Source organism: Psittacula echo (assembly GCF_963264785.1).
Source record: "Psittacula echo genome assembly, chromosome: 4".
NCBI classification, from domain to species: domain Eukaryota; kingdom Metazoa; phylum Chordata; class Aves; order Psittaciformes; family Psittacidae; genus Psittacula; species Psittacula echo.
Window position 1 is genome coordinate 62,049,025 of NC_137738.1, and position 25,732 is coordinate 62,074,756.

General features: G+C 39.1%; 1 protein-coding gene across 3 annotated transcripts in view; it reads right to left on the reverse strand.

The window, feature by feature from the left end:
• The window catches only part of LIN28B (lin-28 homolog B), a gene marked incomplete at both ends in the record, with an annotated part of 86,309 nt that overhangs the window by 58,108 nt on the left and 2,469 nt on the right, over nt 1-25,732 (reverse strand). The window contains 2 exons of one of the 3 annotated variants that reach the window (XM_080615293.1): nt 21,330-21,517; nt 21,936-21,966. In XM_080615293.1, the coding sequence (XP_080471419.1) occupies nt 21,330-21,517; nt 21,936-21,966 (219 nt within the window). Of the gene's footprint in view, nt 1-21,329; nt 21,967-25,732 lie in introns of those variants that run through there. The other 2 variants (XM_080615292.1, XM_080615291.1) reach the window with 2 other exon arrangements.

Below are 25,732 nucleotides of genomic sequence, written 5' to 3' on the forward strand. Positions count from 1 at the left end.
TGCTTAGTGAATTGCTGTTACCTCCCACATGGCACAAGTACTTCACTCAATCACATTAAAGAGTACACAGCGCAGGACACTTTGGCTCAAGCGAACATGAAACCACACCACTTCCAAACACCTCTAGCTCTACTTGCACAAGCACAGATCTACTGCAAAGCTGTCCTTAACAAGGTACAAACTGTACCCTGTGTGGGTTTACATACCCACTGTAGGGCCTCTCATCTCTTAAAATTTACCATACCCTAATCCTTTTGGAAAGGGAAGAAAAACATTTGCCTTTGCAATCTGTTATTACTAAACAGAAAGGTGAGGAGAAAATTAAAAAAATAAATAAATAGAACAACTGTGTGGGCTATAAGAATTTTACTGTTACCACAAACATTGTGATTCATGGGGTCCTGACTACATCTGCTGGCAGCCACATACACACCCATTTCGAAGTCTCTCCTGCCTCTTCCTCCCTCCATGTTCTCAGGCTGCATACATGTCGCTAATTGAACAGCTCCGGCATCATCCCCTGGCTCTGAAGCAAGGTGGCACAGCATAAGTTCAAATCCATCTGGCAAAATTGTTTTCTTCCCTCTCTCTGCCTCACTCCCAAAACACAAGGTAGCTGTGCTCAGAATGCTGACGGCAGCGATGCCACCAGGCATGCACCCTTCTGCCAGATGTGCCAGATATGGTAACAGTTGCTGTGGGGATTAAAAAACCCGTTACCTGTCACACAGCACACATAATCCACTGTCTCAGCCTGCTCCTGACCCTGGTTCATTTATCACAAGATGCAGTCTTAAAGCCCAAAAAGTGAGTAATACTGGTTTGGTTAATAACGGAGACTTTATGCTGCTGATCAGGCAGGTGTCTGCAGCAATTATGCTGAGCTGGCTCATGCCTTAATTTAAGCAAGAACCTGTACCCTGGTATCTGTGAGCACAGCTCAGCAGTGATCCTGCCTTGTCTCTCGATCCTGACAAAAATCTCTATACAAGTTATTAATATGATCAACAAGCAGTTGCCAAGAGACTGAATCCATAGTCAGCTGTGTAAAAAGCACACCCACGGGTACAGAAAAATAGTAAACTAATATAACACAGATTTTCTTTTAAAAGATTTGTTCAAAGTCACTGAACACAGTATTCAGGAGATTCTATAATGTAGCTATTGCACAGAACTTGTGAGAACCATGACTGATAAATATGGAAACATAATACCAACTGCAGAATATGTTCCCTGGTGTTCAGGTGTATGATATGGCTAACAAATGGCAGTGCTAAAATTCTATCAAAGATAAAAATCAAACTAAAGATGGATATAGCTTTGGAGTATAAGGACAAGAGGAATGCAGGTTTCTTAGGTTTGTCTAAAGAAGCACTTTCTAAAATGCTTTTAAGTAGCTTCATTATCTACTCAGCTAGGCAGGTATAAGCATACTTCATCACAAAAGTACAAGTATTTTCTGCTTATATTCTGGACAGGAATACACCGTTCTACAAAACACTGAACTTAGAATACTGATGCCAAAGCGGTTAAACATTTTAATATAAGGTTTTAAAATCTTATTACTAAACACTAAGTTAAGGTAAACTTCTGATGAAAAAGTATATTTATGCACAGATCAGAGATGTTATTTCTCAGGAATAAATAAAAGGCACTCATTTGTAAGTACCAATTAATACTTAAATTGAGCCATATGGCTTTCAAGGGTTTATCTTAGAGAAACTTGTTTCAAAGGCAGAAAACCAGAAAGAAAATAATCACTCTATTTGGCACTCACTTGCCTTTTTAGACTGATAGTCTTGTAACTATTCTTATTTTTTCTGAATTGTGATAACAGATCACAATAGAAAAACAGATCTTAACAAAATCTATTTAGGGATTTTTTTACAAATAGTTGTGCTAACTTTCAGTATTAAATGTCAAATAAACCGTGCAAAACCTCAAGCCCTGGCTAAAGGCTACCGCATTATTTTATAGACAAAACAGTAGACCTTTGCCTTCCTCTTGCTGCCTTCACAGTCTTTTTCCTGACTTGTGCATTCTTGTTTTAATGCAACAGTAGTATTCTCTGATTTTACCAGTGTCCTGTGTGGCTCACACAGAAGGGTCAAGAGAGACCACAACCAGAAAACTTGTGAAAAAGGAAAACGAAATGGAGAAGAGGCACCCGCAGAAGATGAAGGAAAGCCAGCAGAAATGCCTACGGCATACACTGCATTTTGCTCAGCAATCCCATAGTAGTGTTTCCTTGTCACCACTTGAGAACTAAAAAAAAAGTCTGAAAGAAAAACTCTTTATTGGTCAACCTTCTCAAATTTCCATGGGCAATTCTGAAATTATTTACTACAGGCTATATCTTATTTGTAAAGAAATCAAGAGTTTATAATAAAATGCTGACCCGCAAAAGTAAGCTGATGGTTATGATGGTAGGTTTATAAAGTTTCTTCTTTGTGAAGTTACATATTTATGTATTTTTGCTCAGAAAAGTTGGATAGTGCTTCATTTTGTAAAATAAAGAAAATCCTGTGCTGCGCAAATACCTTTAAGTGGAAATTAAGTGTACATTTTATAGTAATTCTTCAAACATTACTTTCATAGCTAGTACTCCCTTTACACATATTTTCTCACACACAGCTTATTCTTTCTTACATTTAATTTTCCATTTGCTAGCAACATACTTTCCCCCAACCACTGAACCAAGATAATCTGCTTACTGTTAATGTCACCGTGGTAACTTATTATAACTACCTGAAATCTGGAAATCAATAATGACCTGTAGAACCATCTATAAATAAAGATAAATGGTATTTTGTTCACCTAACTCAGTCTCTGCTAGAATAATGTACCAAATAATTCAATTTGTTACAATATACCCCAAATTGATAACATTCTCATCTGTGTGCCAGAAATGGCCATACCTTCTTTGGTCAGTCTTACATTAAGGGAACAGTGTACAGTCATGATCCACTCAGACCATGTACGTAATGTCAGTGCACAAGGTGCACAAATTATTGTTTGCAAGAGAAAAATGCCAAATTAATCAACCACTGATCAATGCAATAACAAAAGCCACTGAAAAGTGTAACGATTTCCTCATACTTACATGTTGCAGTTGAAAAGAATATTTTAGTGGCATACGGCAATTTTTCTATCTCAAATAAGCATCTAGATGCACTTACAGGAAAAGCAGATACGAATTCAAACCATATATAATTTTATATATGAAAGATAACATTATTATAAGGATTCTCACTTAATGAAATAAGGATTTCATTGACCACACAATAAAATAAGGATTTCATTGAACCTGCAGAGCCAGAATTCAGTCCTACCTGCTCTCAGATAAATTAAAGAGCCCATCCTGCAAATTGCTGTGCAAGGAAGTCCTGCACAGAGCTCAGTTCAAGACCTCGATCATCATCAGCCAAGTCCAGTGAAGTCAAGTGATTTCTTAACTCTGTAGGTATGGTACTGTGAACCAGTGTTTTGCAGCACTGAACTCATACATGAAGAACCAACATGTCCACATGCATGAGAAGTATTTAACAACACTTCTCAGTTCATCCAGGACATTCCAGTGGTTTATTTTGTTGAAAATATTTTTCAAGTGTCCTTAAAAAAAAAAAAAATTACCTTGCTTCAAAACAGAGATTAGACACCAAAAGAGCAGCTGTTTATGGCTTATTTAATGTAGGACTGGTTGGTCCTGAACCTCCGTGAAAATAGCTAGTGAGTTCAGCTCACCAGCTATTTATACTCGACAAAGTATAAATCATGGAGACTCTTCAAGGGAGATTAACTTGATCCTCCTGTAATATTAAGTAAAAGGTATACCTAGTAAAGGAGACAGCTCAATTACACCTGCTAGCTATACATCAGCAGGGCAGTCATAACTTAAATGTCACCAATGACAATGGGAATCTCACTCTGAAATGTTTCTATTTTTAAAAAAGTTACAAAAATGGACAGAGCCACTATCTGCAGGACCGGATTGTTAACATCCTTTTCTAAAGGAATGAATGCAGACCAATCGCAGCACTAATACAAGGCACAGTCACTATGAGCATACACCAACAGAGACAGAGGTTCTGTGAGATGCAGTTGTGCAAAGTCTCGCTTTATCATTTTTTCCTAGCTAGCAAGTTCAATCAATAAGACTGAAGTGAAGTTCAGGAAACAAGACCTCCCATTTTATTTTGGCTCAGTTCCTCAAAAATTAAACCAAATGGAGTGTTGTATTCTGTATTTCCTCAGGCTGCATGCTTCAACTTCTTTCTTCAAGTTAGCTTCAATTTTCACATAGCAGAAACAAAGCCCTATGAGGTTGCTGATATGAATGAAATTCAAACATGCAAAATAAACTACTAGTTTTTAGCTCAAAGAACAAAGGAGCGCAATTCCTTCTCTAGTCAGTGGAACTTACATGGAAATCCAGGTGAGAACATGAGGTCAGGGGAGAGGAACGGGTGGGTGGGACTGCCTCTTCTAGCAAGGGTCTAGTTGGGTGACTTAAGGTAATAATGAAACTGCAGAGTTATAACAGGGGAGAAAAAAAAACCAAAGCAAAACCAACAACCAAAACAAAAGCCTAGCATGGCATCACATCTTCAGCAAACATTTCTTCTTCAAGAGCAACAGAAATGCTTACTTAATTTAAAAATACCCATGTGGCATAATTCTGAGGGTCATAAAAACAGCAATGAACAGTTTGATGTGTATCAGCTAAAATGTCATTAAAGCACTGGTGCATGGAATGACAATTACTGGGCTCTCAGATATTTGTGATTTTGCACACTTGGGATTGTAAAAGCAACATTTAACATAAACTTTAAAACCATACAAATACTTTGACATAGAAAGGTTAAAGTTGCCAACCCCAAATGAAACATTACCTAAATATTCCAGTTATCTGATATATATAGTAAGAAAACTGTACATTTTGTAAACAACCCTATGTTTAATTGAAGAACCACAGCCAGATACATGTGAAATAACTAAAAATATAGAAAATCTCAGACAAAATTATCTATACTTGAAATGTGAAATATTTCTGCTTGACAAACACTTTCAAAAAGCATGTGTCACCTATTTGAAGCTAACAATAAAAGTAAAAACCAGCCTTGATTTCAAATAGTCCTGCACTATTTTGAACCAACCAAAGCAACCTTAGGGTTCTGTCAGTACAAATTCCCTTCATAACATAGGCATCCATAAAAACCGTTTGCAAGTAAAAATGTTATCAGAAGAAACCATGAGATTCCAGTGAAGTGGATGATAATGGATGCTGATGGAGGAGGAAGGAGCAACTCACACAAATGTATCATAGTTAATGACACTACACAAATTCATCCATAGGAGAGACTGTCCCAGAGGAGTGAATCACCACACACCATTCACAGCCTAGAAGTGCATCTTGCATTTTAAAATGTAAAAAATACCTGTTTTAATTATACTGTTATAAACTACAGTAACAGAACTTGTAAAACAATTTTATACAATTCACCCACATAGACAGAAAAATCAACATATTGGAGACCCACATTATGAAAGAGCACTTGGTTTTTCTTGTTTTGCTGCAGAACTGTTGTGGAAGAAATATGTATATTTCATATGTAGAATATAAAGTATATATATACACACACACTTTTTTCTTTTTTTTTTTTTTTAGAAATAACCCTTCAGACTATCAATTCTTTCCTCAATTAGAAAAGTATTTTAAGTACTGAAACTATAGTTCTAACACAAGAAAAAGAATAACCCTATCCGATCCATGCAGAACTTTGCCCAAGGTCAAACTAAAGTCTAAAGCAGAAGACCATTTTTAACAGGTGATTAGTTATATGTCACATATTTAAGGTCACAATCTTGAAACCTTTATTTACATGAATAGTTCTTACCTTAAAGAACAAGTGTTTGCAAGATTGGAATCCTACAATCATTAATCTTTTTAAATTACTTTTTGGAAGAAGGACTATGTTCTCCTTCAAAACAAACAAAAGCAGATAATTCTGCTCAATATTTTGCAGTCTTTGTGCTGTCATGTTGCAACACAGAAAAATTGTAAGCTGTGAGGTAAAGCACCACTGAAAAGTTCTAGAGTAACTGGTTGTTGGTAGAAAGTTATTTAAAATTTCAAGTTTATCTGTAAATAGGTCTATCTCAACACAGCATGAAGTACATATTATTTAGGAGCACGTTTTGCTTGATTGCTGAATTAAGACGGGAAGTCTAGCTACTTACTGAAAGAACCAAGAAAATCCCTGAATGTCTAACTTTCTGTCATACCCACATTTAATTCTCCATCTAGTATTCTTTTTTCCTCTAAGCATCAACGAATCAAACAACCAATGCAACACTTAGCTCAGGTTTCATATGCTCCTTTCAGAGCAGGTTGCATTTATTTCCAAAGTCGGTTTTAACGTGAAAGGGAGAGGAGCCACCGCCACCCCCTATCGTCTACAACCCTCCGCTGTGACGCCTCCACCCTTGTTCCCAGGGCAGGGAAAGGGCTGGGTGGCTGCTCTGGCCTGCCGGGGCCGCCGGTGGTGGCGGCAGCAGTTCCCGCAAGCCCCGCGCCGCAGAAGCTTAGTACGGGGGTAAGGAGGGAGGTCTTCAGAGAGTTACGTGGCTTCAGCCCAGATAAAATGAATTGAGGGGGCGAGGCGCCGCGCTTCGAGCTGCAGGGTCGCAGCCGCCAGAACGACCCGCGCCTGGCCGGGCAGCCCACGTGTGACGGCCACCAGCCCTCCCGCGGGGCGGAGGAGGGACAGGCCCCGCGGCTGCACAACAAAGGGTGGCACTGGCCGCCAGCCGCCTTCCCTGAATGGGGTCTGCGGGCCGAAAAGCGGCCCTGGGCCGCAGCTAAGCGTAATGAGCGCCCGCGGCTGCTGTCGAAGGCGGCGAGAACGCAGGTGGGACGCCTCCGCCGATCCGAGCCACCAATCCAGCCGCCATCTTGCTGAGCAGCGCCCGCGCCTGCTGCGGGCCTGGGCCGGCTGGTGCCCCCGGCGTGGGGAGCCGAGATAAGAACAAAGCGTTGGGTGCTTGCCTTAGCCAGGCTCAGTTTAAAAGTGTTTACATCTTCGACAGCCCCCTGTATAAACTGATGCTACCATGGTGCTCAGCGCCTGCGTAAACCGTAGCAAACCTCCGGGGAGGAATAAACCCAAGTTATTCTCAAGGTCTTTTATTTGTAGTTGCTGTATATTAATTTGCTCCGTGGCTGATGGTAAATTGGTTCTGCAGCATAGGAAACGGTTATCATGCTCGCTGCACCATGACAGTGCAACAGCGGAGGGCAAGTGCGTGGTTTTGCTGGTGACAAGACATGGCATGGCATTAAACCCATTAATTCCAGGAGTACTGCCCCTTCCAACGCATCCGGCCTTTGTATGGCTCGTTCTGATCGGTCATTATCAAGATTCTCAAAGACACCGGCAGTTCCAGTTCTGCACTGTTTGATAAATTAGATTTTCTTTTAAAATAATTATTTAAACAGTATAAAGACAGTAATAAAAGGACTCTCTTTGAATCTTCCGTATCACTTCCTCAGGCCAACTACCTAATGGGGGGGGGGAACTGCATTATCCACGGCAGCGGGAGGCAGCGAGCAGCCCTGACCCCGGCTGCCGCGGCTGGGTCCGAGCGCCTGCAACCCGAGCCGGGTGGTGCGAACTCCTCCCGCCCGGCAGTCCAGCCCGGCGCCGTCAGACTACCGCGCGTAGGTGCGTTCCGTCTGCGAAGAGAACCCCCAAACGGCACTGTACCTCACCTGCCAATACCTGGCTGCCGGCCTGAATCCAGCTTCTTTAGCTTAGCATTAAAACCGGTTTATACTGCTGCATTAAACACATACGCACAACCAGCCTTCCTGCCTGTTCTGCCCTTGACATGAAAAAGCAGAATTGAATCACCTGTCTTTTACATCAGGCGACCAATTAGTCTACATTTTATACACTTGTAACAGAGAACAGGATTTTAGATGTTTTGTTCACCGTGGTGGTAATGTTTTGCTGTTGTTTATGTTCACAGTGATGGTCTTAGATAAAAATAGGCATCAGAACAACAGCAACAAAATTTTGCAATGATTCCATTCGTACACGTCTTAAGAGGTACTAAAGAGCATTATCCCAGAGTCCCTTCATTACCAAAGCAGTTCAAGACAACTTTTGTATGAGAAGGAACCTGCCCTACTTGAATATTACCAACTGAACATACAATAAAAATACAACATCTATACAAGAAAAAAAATCATAGCTTATTCTTTGCAAGATGAGAGGTCCATCCACACCAACTGTAGCAGAGCCAACTGGCTAATCTTGTTGGCAAGCAGAAAAATTAAGACCCAAAAATCTTTACTTTTGGCCCCTTATAGATAATAATTACATAGATTTGTAATGCACTGACCCAGAAGGGGACTGACCGGCAAATATCAAAACCACTGTTACAATTAGCATCCCTCTCTGCCATTCCTTTATGCAGCAGAATCCAAACTGACCTACATTGTTAAATGTATTTCCTGAAATAGGCATGGACACCTTAGAAGATGAAAAAAGTCTTGTAGCCAAATATTTATGAGATCTTGTATTAATTCATACTGAATATTTCATTTTGGTTTTTTTTTTATATAATATCTAGATTATGCTAATTTAATTTCTCAATGCTTGAATGTAGGTTTTTTTTTTAACAGTAACATTTTAATAGCAACATTGTTACCAGAGAGCTCTTTATAAGGTTAGTCAAATTCATGGAAACTGCACATTTACAAATCTTAACATCTGCTTTAGACATGAAAATACTTTGTCTCAAAAAGGTGTCAAAATTATTGTAATGTAATCAGTATTTTTGAACAAACCAATTTTTAAAGGAAACGAGGATTACTGTCTTTCATATAGCTTTAGCGTGTACCCGTATTGATTGATAATTTAATCCCATGCAGATTTAGGAAATAATGTTGTCAATCATCTTTAAAAAATTGGCAATGAGATGCTAGTGTGCTCAGAAGAACAATGTGCTAGCACGACACACAAATTCAGATTAGCTTTGTTAAACTGTTGGAATTAAACAACAACAAAACCCCCCATACTAAACTTGCTACATGTTAATTTAAGCAAAGAAAGCCATAGATGGGTACACATTTTTATTTTCTTACATATCATCAGTAAATAATTTTTCTGGCAAGTTAGTTCTCTTTTAGACCCAAAGTGCCAGGAATTTCAAACCTGCTCACAAAATGGCAAAGCTACACTTAAACTAATGAAGACCCCGGTTAAAATGAACAAAGGAAGCCAGTAGAGTGTTTTCTGCCACATAAATAGAGGAGTCACATTTCTCATGACATACATGGTGCAGCTGAATGTGCTGCAAGAAGTTTAGATGAACCTTCATATATTACAAGTTCATAAAAATAATTCTATTATATAATTAGCTTAGGGGGCACTGCAAAGCATTCACAATCATAGTAAAAACAAGTACACCAAATGATAGTTTATACTCACAACACCTCTCCAACATTTATTTAATGAAACTTTTCTGGTTTAAATATCTAAGCTCCCAAATGACGCTATCAGAAAAAGACTCTTGAGAGAAATTATGCATACCTGTTGAAGCTTCCTGGTAACTATTTCACCGGTTTCACCTGGCTCAACATTTCATCTTTTAGAAACATTTGGTCCCTGAAGTGTAGTTAAAATATACCATGCTACTTTCAAAATGCATGTTAAATGGAGGAGAAAACAGAAACTAAGTTAAGGTTTATCAGGTTTTAAGATTTTACCAAATAGATTATATTCATCACCCTAAACCCAGAAATATTGCAACAAAATCCAATGCCAATTGCCTCAATACTTTTCAAGAGAATATAATATACTACAGGTGCATTTCATGACACCTATTGTGGTCAGTGCTGGTTTAGCTCCCTTGTAATGGGCACACCATAAATTAAGAATAAATACTAAATTACATATGCATAACTCCCCCCCGCATTATAACTATAAAACCATTGTATTGCTTTATATATAATTAAAAACCAGATTCCCATATTAAAAATGTATTAATATGTAGGAGATCACAAAAAATGTTAAACATTTATTATCAAATACTGAACACTAAAATAATCAATCTTTGGCAAAAGAACAGTGCTTCAACTGTAGCCATTTTAACAGTTTAATCTTGATCCATTTACAGTTATCACCAGTTAAAGAAATTATCATCCAAGGATGAAGTACTATCTGTGTGAAACAGATTCACAATACCCCCATGTGCATGGAAAGAGCTATCACTTTCCAATAAACTATCAATAATTGTCAGTAAAAAATAAACTACTGTATTATAAAAATGAAATAATCTGCCATTTAGAAAAATATGTAACTGCTTAATGAAAATAAATTAATGAAGATTAATGTAAAAATTCTTTGGAGAAACTGAATCCACCAGTTATATTATTAAACATAAAAAGATTTTGTTGCTCAGAGCAGCCTGCAGATTAATTTTGAAAAGTATTTGCTGTCATGCAAATATATTACGTAGTCATTAAATGCAAAGACCTCATATAAAATGAAAAATGTATTTTTATTTTTTACAAAAGTAATTGCTGATTTCTGCTGAAGACAACATAGGCATAGATCAAATTTAAAAGAACCTTCTCAACCAGTGTTTTGAATTTAAATAATTTAAAACATTTTAAATATTTTTTAAGCATTTGATCAGATTTTTGAATGTTTAGAACTTTCTTTTTTGTTTTTTTTTTTTGTTTTTTTTTTTAATTTGATTTAATTCTCGAGGAAGGGAAGGTATTGTTAAGAGGAGAATCTGTCAGCCTACTTTCTTAGTGTAGATAATATACTATAGTCCAGGAGAATTAAGCAGTCCCTAGTGAAGAATGTGGTATTTACTGCTGCATTAAGTGTTTGCAAAGGCATGAATTAACACAGTTAGACTAAGCAAAGATTTTATCTTCAGATGTACACTTCTGCCTGATAATCTCGAATACAATTTTTATCTTGGCAACACACCTTGAAAATCTTTTGCTCTTTCATCATCTAGAGTTCAATCCCACAGTCCTCTCTTTGTCACTAGTCCTTTAAAGTCAATGGTGACATGCACAGTTTCCTGTAAAGAAACTCTTAGTTTCTAGTATCGTTTATTCATGCATCCATTTCACATCCAGATCAATTGCCTTACAAGTAATGTCTGTCTTTAACAATTATCACTAATTCCTGAAGCCAATTATAAACACTTAAATTATTTTACTTTTATCTTTGTTTCTACATTGCCATAGTTTCTAAACCAGAATTGCACACAAGGAACAGGATGCCTTGCTGAATGTCCTGTTACTTAAAATCAGTGTGCATGCTAAAGCCTCAGATCCTTCTACAAGAAACCATACATTCCTTACAGGGTAGCTTCTACCCTGCATTTCCCATCCATTAACCAATTTTTGCAAAACATGCTACCTTAAAGCATTAAACAGATGTAATTTTGATTCCTATAAAACAGCTATTACAAATGTAACATGCTTTCTTTAATTAACACACACACTAAAATCCCCAAAACTAAACAATGAAGCAAACAAACGCAGCAGGTTTGGCACAGCCAAATGAGAATTTAATCACTGTAGTGGAGGACTATTAGGCACTATGGCAAAATGGAAAGTTTCTGACTAACTGCATTTACAAATATTTGACGACCATATTATGCCTCCAAATCTGTAAACTGTTCACTCCCTCCTGCCTGGACAGAGCATTCAGCTACTTCCCCCTCACCATGAATCAGTGCTCTCTCTTGTATCTGCGTAGAATCTCTACATCCCTTATGCTGGGGGCTGGGAACAAGATCCTGAGGGACTCTGCCAGGAGGATTCTCAACCTTCGCCTTGTGAACACAGATACACAATACTGCAGTTACAAAGTTTTTCAGAAGTTTTCCCAACACCTACCACATCCCATTGCCCCCACCAGAAATCAAAGGACCTACACAGGTGGCCCCAACTGTCTCTGGCTTACTGAATAGCTGTTCAAGATCCCAAGGGGCTTTCACTGCAAGGGGGAACTTCCTTCCCCTTCAACAGAACCTGCCTGCACTATGGTGATGGGTCTTGTTCACATTAGGAGCATTTTACATACTACTTCCACCACTCTCTCTTCCTGTGAGGGAAAGATTTGGGATTGAGCAATTTTTCAACACAGAGATGAAAAAACCCACGACATTATCAGCCCAAGAGAGCATTGCATTGAAGCAGTCTGGCAGATTAGTGGTCAGGTGAATTTAGGTAAGACATTAAATATTATACATTCACAGTACCAAAAAAGTAGTATATGGTGAAAAGTATATACAAGCAACATAAGTGCCAAATTCATGCATACACATGGTGTTAAGTTGTATAAATTTAAGTTAACTTTTAATTAAGCAGCACTAACTCAAACCCAAGTTTTCTACTCTAAGGTTTAGGCACTGTACAGAGAACAAATCAGATCACAGTAAGACCCTCAAGTTTTGGAGGGCAAAAAGGACACTTATACACTTACAAAACCAGAAGGATGTAAACTACATTCTTTCAGTAAAAGCATTCATATAAGACACTTAAAATCCACTCTTAATGTTGAGTTTGTAGAACAAGTTTCACAGGTCAGGGGGACCACTTCACATGAGAAGATTGAGCAGAATTTGTCACATCAGGTAATATCCATAAGAAAACAAAAGAGATGTCATGGTTTCATTAAATTACAGAGGAGCTTTTGTTGAAACAATTCTCGAATTCCCATTCACTTGATGTACTATTCTTTTAGTATCTGGGGGAGAGGGAAGCAAACAGGTTTCTGAATAGTTTTTAATCTTATTCCACTTTAGTGTCAACAATGGCAAATTCTCAAGATGTGCAATCTACATAGAATCATAGAATAGTTAGGGTTGGAAAGGACCTTAAGATCATCTAGTTCCAACCCCCTACCATGGGCAGGGACAGCTCACACTAAACCATGTCACCCAAGGCTCTGTCCAGCTTGGCCTTGACCACCACCAGGGATGGAGAATTCACAACTTCTTTGGACAACCTGTTCCAGTGCTTCACCACCCTTCACAGTAAAGAACTTCTTCTTTTTATCTAATCTAAACTTCCTATGTTTTAGGCCAGGTAATTAAACAGGGTAAGATAGCAATATATACCAGTTAATTACAGGGAGTAGTTGGGAGTCTAATCCAAAGTCTACAAAATTCATCTTGGGTCTATTAGGTACATTCTGTATTAAAACTTTTATATATTTTTCTATTTCAAATATAACGAGTCTAAGAATATTCAGAAATTACTACACATGGTCAGTAGAGGCTTTTTAAAACCCCATATTTCCACTAAAATTGTATTATTATAAATACTATTACTAGCTTGTAAAACCCAATTGTAAAATGAAATATTTTTAAAATAGCACAAATACACTGTTAAGAGATTTTAAAGACACCTGTACTGTGAAAAAATACAAGCTCATGCTTATTCTAGTCTGCTTGAAGTACACAATGTACAATGAACATAGTAATGGCATTACTGTTTTCTGACAGAGCATCGTAAAAATCTGTAGCAGTCATGGAATGTTACTTCAATTTTGTAGACAAATTCATACACTACAAATACTGATTATATAGCTATTTACTCCAATTTTACTTGTTAAACAATTTTACAGGTGAAAATACTAACCTATGATGCTAACAAAATCAACCCAAATATTTCATCCTCCCTCCTTCCAAAAATGTAATTCTACATTAGAATTACTAGATTAGAACTTTTGAATAGAAAGTATATGTGTGATTTTTCTTGCCTCCTGCACTGGTAATAGAACAAAGATATTCTACACACTGTCAGACAAACAACTTTTCAAATGTATTGATGTACTTAATTTTCAAAGTTGTATGTCTGGAATAATGAAGGAGCTATACCTTTCAGATTATCAACTACTTTCACTAAGCTTTCACATATCTGCTAAAAAAGATATATCCAAATCATTCTGGAAGTACCCTGTAATATACTTATTTTTGTTCTGAAGAAGAAACACACATAATTGTGATGAAATGAAAAGTCATCACTTTGTTTTGTTCTATAAGTAGTGCTGTATTAAAACTGCAATTCAATATATTTCAATGCCACAGCTTAATTGTAATCAATTAAACAAGAAAGATGAACGTCTAAGATTGAACTGAAAGATTCCTGTAACATTCCAAGGAAAACTCAAGATGCTTGTGCTCATCCCAAAATACCCACAAGTACCTTTTTTCTTGAAAAGTCACTAACACTGTGGTCATCTCTCTATCCTCAGCTGAACGTAACACCAGTATTCTGCTATTTCGCACCAGAGGAGACTGCAGTTTCATTCACATTTCTGCAAGGTCTCTTTCCTCCTATACCTTCTCCTCGCCCTGGCAGCTGCTTGTTTGCATCTTCAGCTGCCCTTCCATGGTGCCAGTACTGCCCGCCCTTGATCTGTGGGGATTATGCGGTTTCTCCAGTATGAAAAATGGTAAAAATCAGATGTGAAAGCCAGAATTTCCCCAAGCTGAGTTTGTCATGCAGCTTCAAAAGCAGTTCTGCTAACCAAACAGGGAGAGTGCTATAAAAGCTGTTGAAGCTTACTAAAGCAGCAGCACTGCTGCCAAAAGTAAAAGTAAAATCACAGCCATATAACTCCCACCAAGAAGGGTGGATGTAGGAGTTTCAACCTCCACCTGTTCACCACACTGCTACTGCAAAGCCAACTCAGCTGCTGGCACAGCAGCTGCTGACCTGCTGCATGCTACAGCTTTGCATGTTAGGAAAAAATCAAAATCAGTGCCAGTTTTCCTTAATATAGTGGACTATAAAGCTTGTGGCAGTTTCCACAGCTGCTCTGCAAGCAGCTGAGCCATCTCTGGAGAGAGTATCTGGAATTCCCTGTAGCCATCTCCTATGAAGTTAACACACACACCCCCATTTTAAGTCAGGAACAGCCAGAATAATCTGAGAAGAAGACTGGACACCAGTTTCTCCAACTAAATATGCTTGAGCAAGCAGAAGCACTTCCCTACCTTCCATGAAGAAATCTTTACTGATATTCTGCTGATGAAAAAGCAATTTAAGGATTCACTGCTTTCACTAATGATAGCCAGCAAGCAAAAGCTATTCCAGACCTGTCCTGAGTAATTGTCCCTCAGAAACAACTGTCTTAACAACACAATATTTTTCTAACAGTCACGATAACTTTCAGCTGATTTAACAAAAGGAGGGAAAAGCATCCTTAAATACAGGAATGAAAAATGTAACCGTAAGTTCTTATTTGTTTGTATTTGTTTAAGAAACCTGAAATGGTCTTTACCCCTGGTTTCTAGGTTCCTAGGATCTTATTTAAATTATATGTCCACTTTTATACACTTCTGTAGAAACTGATGGGCCTAATTTTACTTCTGTTGATAATTAGTGGGGAAAGATGACAGGCCTTTACTAAGATGAGTTTTTAAGGAAGATGAATTAAACAGTATTTACCTGGGAGTCTATTTTGTAAAGGGTCTAAAACAAAACTCTGGATGGCTCTAGATATACTTACTATCCTCAGTAATGTAGCTGCATACCAGGGCAAGCAACAGTAATGTTTTTCCCCATTTGACGATTCATTTCCTTTTAGCTTTGGTTCATGTATCTGCTTTGATATCTTATGTTTGTGCCCCAAACAAAATATCCTCTTCCTTCCAGTATCCCAACTCCTGTGCACAACTTCCTCAGGCTTGGAGAAAAGGAGGATAGCATGCTCTGGAAAGGGTGTATTTACTGCTCTGCCAAAGAGGGAAATCTCCCTTAAGACAAAGAAGTCCTATTGCTGGCCTCTGTCTCTGGGCAGCTTCTAATTTTTGCTTGTCAACATTTGGCGTTCAAACTTCCTCAGCAAAATCTGATCTGATTCAGCACCATTTAGGTTTAATAGGACTTGCCATTCACTTAAATACTATGTAAGCGTACTGATAAAAATGCACTCTAATGTTGGGTTTAGATGTAAATAGATGAAACCTAGAAAGTACTTTTACAGATGGCAGCTTCATAACATAAATAACAAATTACAAGCTACTTCACTCAACCATCTTAAACCATCAAAGATCTCAGTCAAGTATTTTGCTGTGTCCAGCGTCCATAGGTAGGACTTGAAATGTAGGACTTGGCCTAATGAGTAGCCAAAACAAATAGATAAATAAATAAAAGTAATTCCAAACAAGGCTGTACTGCTCTATACCACAAATTCGCGGTCCCCATAATTTAAAAGTCAACTTTCTCCGTATGCTCCAACACAGCTTGTGAGTGCCAAAGCTCAGCTCCGGATCTCCAACAGTTACCCACTACAGATTCTACATGTGTTGAGGCTGCTGAGCAGACTTTGACACCCACATCTTTAGTGTAGGTCTGATCTCTGACATACCTGCTCACTGCAGACATAAATTTACTCCCCATTTGCTTCCTTCCTCAGCTTCCCTCTCTAAATCCTGTTTTGATTAGGACTGCGCTTGCCTGGTCCCCTGCAGAAATCAGATGACAAGTTTGCAACAATGCACTTTCCATGAAGACTTCTGTACTTCAAATGAGTATTGCTATGTCATATTTAACAATAAGGAGGAGGATAATATTGATCCCACTTACTTGCCCAAGAACTTCCAGTTATCCTGAGCAATTAAGTAGCTTATTACAGGCTCCTACTAATGCAGAAATGGAAAATATGTGCTGGATGAATGAATACATCCTTGCAAAAGCACAGGATCACGTGTCACAACATGAGAAAGTCAGCATTGTGTATCATGCCATGTCCAACTTTATCCTAGAAAAAGTAGTTCAACTGTAGCTAAAGTACCAGGAACTTAAAGAACAGGCATCTGATTTCATCATCAAAAAGAATGGTTGGTCAAATTGAAGGAACTTCAGATGCTGCTTAAATGTCTAATTTTCCATTTATTCTTTGGTTTATAATCATAGCTGAAGACTCCCTTCTTTTTGTATAGGTACTTGCAACAAGAAGAGCAAAATTTGTAACATAAAAAAATTTATAGTGCAGTGCAGAAGAACTCAGTGAAATTAAAAAAGGCTCTTTTCCATTTTTATTAAATTTTGTAATAACAGTAACTTGCAGCAACAGTAAGAAAGTTCAGATAAAAGTGAAAAATTTCAAACCAACTGTGTTCCTTTTAATGAGAAAATAAAGTACACCAACTCCTGTGTGCTGCTCCTCCCTTCCTTCCTCTCCCCACCTCATAAAAGAGGATTCCAAAGAAGGACCACATTTAAGGTCCCAGTTCAGAAATCCTGTATCAATCCCCTTAATGTGCTAAGAATTTTGGACTACAGAGCCAGGTCACAACAGACATCTCACTGAACAATTCATCTTGTTCTGAAAGACCACATTACTCAGAAACATTATGTAAAACTATAACCCTTTATATTCACAAACGTGCATTTAATTGCATCTGTTTACATCTGGCACCCTACCTTTCATTATCATCTTTAACATCTGGGATTCACACTATGCAAATGAAAATAGACACGTTAGTCTACCTTAGTGCATACATGTGTGCAAAAAAGAATGCACAGCATTTTTGCCTTGCTGCCAGCACCCAAAACAGTTGTGCATATCTAAGTTGAGTGTACAATTTTAAACATGTAAATAACATTTTAATAAACTTCACCCTTTTCTCTGATTTCATGAAAGCTTTAGCTGTTCTCAGCAACGAAGACCTTTCTTCATGTGCACCACAAAAGGTTTCACTTGTTCACCCCTACAGTCTGTTTTATCCTTTGACAGACCTTTTTCTAAAATTTAACAAGAGCTGTACACACATAACTGTGCAGAATAAAAGCAAGCTATATTATTCATTCCATGCTAACTTTTTATAAGACCAAATGACAATACTGAGCCAAATTCAGTAAGGTGCACATTCCTTGGATTTAACAGAGTTACGAAGGACTAACATTGCTACTCTTCATTTTTTTGTAAAAAACCCACAGTGGACCGGGTACATTGCTGCATTGGACATGGCTTGTCTTCAAAAAAAATTAGTTTTCAGGACTTGCAATTTTTATACAACACTGAACGACTTGAGCACTTGACTTAAAGATATAAGGATAAAGCTAAAAAGGACAAGAGTGTAGATGTTTGTAAGTATACCTTATTTACATTGTACACACACAGATGCACATATGTAACCGTTTCTACCTTAATGCATTTGGCTCGTGGTACCTCATTACCAGAATGGTAACAACAAACAACCTGAAGGTACCTCAGAAGATCAATCAAAAAGATGAGTCCTGAAAGACTTAAAAGGCAAGAGTTAAAAACTCAAATACTGCAGCTGCTTCATGAACAGAACTTTCATTTGGTGAAGGGAAAGAGAAGTGCAAACAAAAGCATTGTCCTCTAAAAATATATCAATTTATACAATTAGTGAAGCACTGACTTCAGAAAAACATGTCTGTAATCTACATACAAGGAAGGGGGAGCTCCAAGAAGAAAGCAAAATTATTTATTGCAAACTTTAAAGTCTAGGTATAATGAGCTTAAACTATTACAGGAATTTTGACTCATAGCAAGACCTCATAAACTGGGCATAACCTCACCGACAAAAAGTAAGATAAAGAAGAAAAAATAGTGTTGCAGGGTTTAAACCAGCTTTGACAGGACTTGAACTAAATAAAAGTTTTTTTCCTCAGTTTAGACTGTCTGATTCTACAAAATTATACTAGTTACAATCATTGCAGGATGAATGAATGGAAGCAACACTATGTGCACACACTTAAATAGATGTGAAGTGTTCTCAAAGCAGTTTTGAACAGCAACATTTTGTTTCAACAGATGAATAAACTAACATCAAAAAGGCTTTTTCACTTGCCTAAATTTTTCAGCTTCATGAAACTAGTAAGAATAGGGTCAAATCACTGTTTGGGCAACAGACTCTCTTGTACAGGGCGCACTGTTAAATAACATTACCAATTCAAAGACATTTTTATGCTCTGGCTGCTACTGTTACCACTGGTCAGGTAGTCACCTAACAGAAAGCATTCTGTGCAGTGATATAAATTACCTAAAATGTACTCTGAAACAGATACTGCTTCTCTCCATTAAACAGAAAAGTACTGCTTTTGACAGATGTAAAGAAGATTCATGTCACCATGAAGTTTACATATATCCCAGATTTAATCAGAAAGAAAAAGGTGAGAAACTTTCTGTCTTGTAAGGGCTGTCCATTGCAGAATACTATTAACTCAGTGAGACATATTTCTGAGTAATACTTAAAATTACTGAGGCTCACAGTTCATGTACAATGAAACACGCTGTTTTTTACTGCATTTTACTCTGTGGTATAGAGTTTGGTCTTAGAAACCTAAAGATATTGGTAAACTGTAGATTATTAAACTGCAAACAAACATATCTAACATTTCCTTCTTGTTCCTTCCTTAAGGGTCACAACTAAATAGTGACTTCCAAATTTAATACATACTTTTTTTATTACTTGCTATGACTACTTTCCATTATGGAACAGCACATCTTGTCTAGTATTACTTAAATGTATCCCATTATCATGCAGTTCAACACTTCTCTATTTCCACAGCTCTCAGGATATTTGTTTCCAAATGTGTTTTTTTATTAACATTGCTATGCTTCAAACGTTTGCCTTCTATTATTTCAGAAGCAAAAAGAATGACTTGTATTAACACAAAACTAGATTAAGAAAAAGGTTTGTTATCTGTAAATTTATAGAACTGTGAAGAGCAATTTCACGACTTAAGAAAGTACAAAGAAGGTAAGAAAGGGGGAAAAACTGGAGGAAGACTGCTCTTTCTTTGATAAGTATTTCATTCATTCAGTTCCGAGAAGAAAAAGCAGCAGCAAAGAGGGGGCATCTCATATGCCAGTACAAAGCAGTGTAGGAATTCAGTAAGGTCACTACTGGCTTCTATACCTTGTACATAATTCCAAATTCAAGCAACTAAGATTGATGTGCAGTCCCTTAGGCACAGGGTACATGTAAGGGAGCAAGATCTGGAACCCACTTCACCAGCACAAGGAACAAGGCAGCATGCAACAGCAGCAGCATTATTTCTAAATTTCAGTCACCTTTTTACTAACCTAATAAAAGGCGTATTCTTTTAAAAAGCCTGATGACAGTTACCACAAAACAAGGCTGGACCATCAAATGGAACACTGAAAGGGTTCATGGAACATGAATCATGGAACATCCCCCCCTCCCCCATCATTACAAACGTCATAGAAAATGGACAACCATGTAAAAAGTTAAGATGCCTTTTTGCCTTCCTAACATGGCCCTAGCCAAACCCAAAATGGTCTCTTTACCTGATACTGCTCTGCTCTGATCAGAGAGAAGATGGGTGAAATTCAACATAGCGTTGTTGCAACTGGAGACTAAACAGAAGGACCAGGGAAGGTCTACACATGCTCCTGCTCCACAAACCACACTACAGACGTTGGGAAAGGTTCCCTTAACTTTGTCATTTTGTACGTATCTTGCATCTGAAACTCCTTTGCATGAAGGCATCCATACCAGCTTCCACATTCAAAATACAAACACCGTTAATGTTGTGCTTAAAAATAAAACCAATGGCCACACACCCCTTCTGTCCTCAACAGCTTTACAGAAACACTGCTTTTGGTCTGATTCCTGAATCGTTACACTTTTTCTTTTTTTTTTTTTTTTCCCTTTAGAAGGGAATATTTAAAAATCAACCAACCAAACCACATGCATGCTTCAGTGTATCACCACAGGGACACTCTCAGATCTGAATTACTGCAAAATTACAGTATAATTATGTCTTAATTTCACTAACTAATCTCAGATGAGCTTTTAACAAGTAATTCAAGGTTTACAACAAAAGCATTTAAAATTGTATGCAAATGTTATCTGAATGAAACCTTACATTTATTTATCCTTTTCCGAGCTTAATTTTAATCAGTTTCTACGGAAAGGCATATCTGCTCCTGATCAGGCTGGTGACAAATTATAAACTTAGTAAAAAAAAAAAAAAATAATTGTGTGGCCTTTGAAGCAAAAAGCACAGGAGAAGCTTCTAACCAAGGAGGAAAATACAAAGAACTAACATTATCCCTTTGCACAAATCTCCAGCCACAGAGACTAAACACAAGCTAACAACCTTATTTACTCAAATTGCCCGCTGCCAACAAAACCACTACCTAAGGCAATTTTCTAATTACAGATGTACCTAAATATCTAGGAAAAACAGGTTACATCTCTGCACGTGAAACTGGAGTCCCACTGAGCTCAACCAAATGTGGCAGGCTGAGATGGAAGACAAAAATGGGTCTTACTTGGTGTACAAAGACATCAACTGGAGACTCCAAGGGGCTTCCCTCTCGGTTGCTCATGGAGATGAACCCAAATCCCATTCTCACATTGAACCATTTGCAATGGCCGGTTCCATGCAAAACCTGGGATTCCTCCTCTTCTTCCTGCTCCGACAACTTCCCGGGCTCGTCTCCACCTTTACTCGCCCCTGCTGAGGAAGAGGGGGAAAGGCGCGGGGTAGGAGAGGGGGAAAGAGGGGGGCAAGTGAGAAGGGGGGAGAAAAACAAGGACGGGGGGGACAAGATGCAAAGCAAAGAGTTAAATTCTGGTAACATGCTTTTGCCACTGTACTAAGGAGTTACTAGAGAAGAAAGGAGGAAAAAAGAGCGAACAGAACAAAATCAAAAAAGTGAAAATAGTTCCTTTTTTCCTAAATGCTGAAATAACCAACCTTCTCCCCAAAATACTTAAAAAAAAAAAAAAATCACCGGAGGCTACAGAGAGGAAACACTGCATACGGAGGCTCTCCCTCTCTTTGCCCAGGGCAGCCCACGTTTCTGTACATACGTGTATTTTTCCATTTAACTCCATCTTTCAGTCATATAACAGCACGGAACGCGATACTTTACTTGAATATTGCTGGTTTAAGACCGATCCCATTTCTCAACAGAAACTCTCAGCCCAATTAGTCTCTCCTCGCAAGGCGCAGGACCGGGTGGGCGAGGGGGGAGGCCGGCCGAGGAGGGGTGGAGGAGACAGAATAAGCAAAATTGGGTAGATTGCACAACTGGTTATTGCACATGCAGCGCCGAAACCACTATTTTCCAACGTGGATCCATCCCTCCTTGGAATAAACTTTCGATTAAACTTGGGACAGGTGTACGGCCGTTTTCTCATCCCACCACTGCAACTGTGCTTAATCAAACAGGAACAATTCAAACAATAGACCCCTGAAAGCTTTTCAAGTTGTGAATCGGTGTGGGCGGTACGGAACAGTTTCTGAGCGGGGTAACAATGGAGCTGGAGAAAGCCCCCTTGCGCGAGCTGCTAAAAAAGGGTAATGCAGAGTTGGGTTAAAAGGGGGAAAGGGGTGGGGGGGGGGGAGGAAGAGGGAGAGAGCGAGCGAGCGAGCGAAAATCATAGTAAAACAATAGAAAAAGAAAATTAACCTTCGGCCATGTTGCCCCACGGGCCCTCTGCTCCAAACTCGTGAGATGAAAACTTTCCCTGTGGATCGAAGTAGTCTTCTGCATTAATCTAACATCCTGATTTTGAACGATCGCAAATTTAGCTCGCATGGTCTAATGTGCTTTCCCTCGTTTGATTTTTCCCCTTCTCTCTCGCTCCGTTTCTGGCCCCCTGCGCACACGTGACTTGCTCAATTACATGCTTTCTTGCTACTAATTTCACATCGGATCCTTAAGGGGTTGGCAGGAGGCAGGAGCAGCCAATCGCCATTTCAATGAGGCTGACACACCGAAATAATTTATGAATGAACAAGAAATTTCCAACGCGCCCTTTTTTTTTTTTTTTTTTCTCCTCTCCCCCTTTTCGACAGCTAATCTGCACGCGTCCGTACGGGAAACCGAGATGACGTATGACCGTGGGGTCTGTGCTCTCCCGTGCGCGCACAAATACGTAGGAAGCGCTCAGGGAACAACGCACACCCGCAGGGGCGGGCGGCTAGGGGGTTGGGGGGGGGGGGCATACACACGGATGCAAGGCGCCTACAGACGAGGTACACGCGTGTGCGCAGACGTGCGCTTAAGTACGCGGGGAGGCGGCTGTGCTGTGCGTCCCTTATCCCGCATTCAAACAAAAAGCGCGCCGGAAAGCCGGAATCACCTTAATATGGCCCAGAACGCGCGGAGGTTTGGCGTTTCAAACCATTTCTGGAGGGGGATGGGGCGAGGAATTGTACTTCACAGGTTTCTCCGCCATCTCTTTCCGGGGGAGGGGATGTGATTAATGACTTCCTAAATAAGAACCCAGTTTTCAAGCCTAGGATTGGAGTGAACCTCTATCAGCAGCGATGGAGAGAGGAGAGGAGAGGAGAACTGACAGAAAATGATTTGCTGGAGAGGAGGAAGGCGAAAAAAAAAGAAAATAAAAAAAACGGAGGAAGAAGACAAAGAAGGGAGAATAGTGCTGACTGGGGATTGCTGGTTTAAGTCTTCACTGCCAGCGGGAGGGGGGATCCAACTCGGATAAGAAGCGTGTGCCGTGGAACGGGCTTGGTAACCGCCCCCGTTACCACGGCGCTGCCCCTCGGCTCGCCCCAGTACCGGGTGCCGGCCCCCAGCACGCCCTCGCTGGTGCTGCTCTTCGGCCAAACGCTTGTTTAAAAAAGTATTTTCAGAAACGTTAAAAAAAGGCAAACAAACAAACAAAAAACCACAAGCCAACTAAGCCCTAATTAGATGAGATTCCGTTTTATTCTTCATTTTCCCTGTCTCCTTAGGTGTAAACGTACGGATGAAGGCATGAAAACATCACGTTTGCCTCTTCTGTCCTCACCGCTACCTCCTCGCATGTAACCTCACTTTACATCCAGTATAGTATAAGCTTTAAACGTCGCCCAAACCTTGTTAAAACCTGGGTTCAATTCTTTCTTATTAAAATCTCTCCCTACCCCCCCTACCCCGGCATCCTCTCTTATCCCAAGGACACACACAAACAAAAGCCAAAGCCCAAACGGATCAGCGAAGAACCTGAGCACAAGGGGTTATGCATTTGCAAGGCACTTGCTGTTGTTTGGGAAGTGGCGTCCATCAGTCTGCCCAATTACGGGGGACGCCTTGGCCCCTCAGGGCCTGTTTACTCCTTTTGTTGCCTTTCGGGAAAGCGTAAATTCCCCTGCCAGCCCCTCACTCCTGTGTGAAACACCCAGGTGCTCAGCCTGACTGTTTGCTAGGAAGAGAGTGGGCAAGAGCGTAGGAATATGACCAGCCTGGCAAGTGAAGCAGAAGCTTTAAATCCTGACATTCCTTTGCAGTCTTCAACCGTAAATTTCCTATAGGTTATTTCAACAGTGGAGGTCGCCTTCCTACACTGACCTGCCTTACGCATTCGTGCAACACACCACTTCTTTTTGCCTGTAACCTCCCTCCCCCCCTCGACAATAGCGATTATTTTACAATATTAAATCACCAGTAATTTTATATGCTTGGCTCTTATGACCGGGACGATATTTAATATATAATAAATGTACAAGATTTTAACACGCGTTAAAACTCCACTATGAACAACAAATAAAGGTTACCGGAAGAAAATAAATAATAATAATAATGAAAAAAAGTTTACACCACTTATTTGAAGTGCCCAAGGCTACATTTCTTGTAGCAGAATGGCACGTTTATTAAACACAAGCTCTCTCTGCCCCTTCCCTCCCAAAAGACAGAAAGCATTCTGGTTTATACTGTTTTAAAAGTCTTCGGGTTGGCTTTGTTTTGCTCTGTTTTTTTTTCTCAGATTGAGTTATTTTACCGACATTTGGTATATAAATTCCTTAGAGGCAAGAATACTGGTTAAGCAGATACAAACGAGTTGCTTAAGTTTATTAAATGGACTAAATGTCTTGTGAGCAAATTTATGTTAAAACAAAATTCAGTATATGTTCTTTGACGAATAAATGAAAGACTATAAACCGCGTACATAAATGAATGTAAAGATATTTGTTGCAAAGTATTTATTATATTGCAAAATAAATACAGATTTTGTAAAATGGGGGGCCGTGGGGGAGAGGGGGAGATTTGCAATGGGTCTTTACTGAGATTTTCAGGCCTCCAGTATTAGTGGAATTAAGGTTGGGGTCACTGGACTGGTCACTGGTGTCAGATGTTATCGACTCATTCATTTCCTGCAAGGGACATCAGCCTTTCAAGTTTTGTGGAAGGTAGAGAGCTGTTGCCAGCTGGGAACTCTTCGGGAAATAAAAAAATAAAAAAAAAATAAAAAAGAAAAGAAAAGAAAAGAAAAAAGAGCCCAACTCACTAACACCCTTTTCCAAAATTCATTTGCAAAGGATCGGGGGGCGGGAAGCCAAAAGGATAAAGACGGGGAAAAACCCTACAGAACAAGCCAGCTCGTGAAAAATTAGTTTAATGGTTAATAGTTCACATATTAAAAAAGACATTTCTATCTTTTCTCTACAGAGATGCTAATTTTGGTGAAGACAGTTACAGGCAGCTGGAATCCTTGTCTTTCTAAATGCACGGTAAAGACTCACTTGAAACTATGTAACCAAACCCAGTGGTGTTGAATTTCCTGTCACCTTCCTAAAACTTCTAAAAGTCTTAACTCTAGTTTCTTCTATTTCTCAAAACAAAAAACAAACAAAAAAAAACCCCACTTCCAAAGAAAACAAAACGGGAGGGGGCGGGGGTGAAGCCAACCAAACGACCTACCCGCGTGCATTTGAAACAAA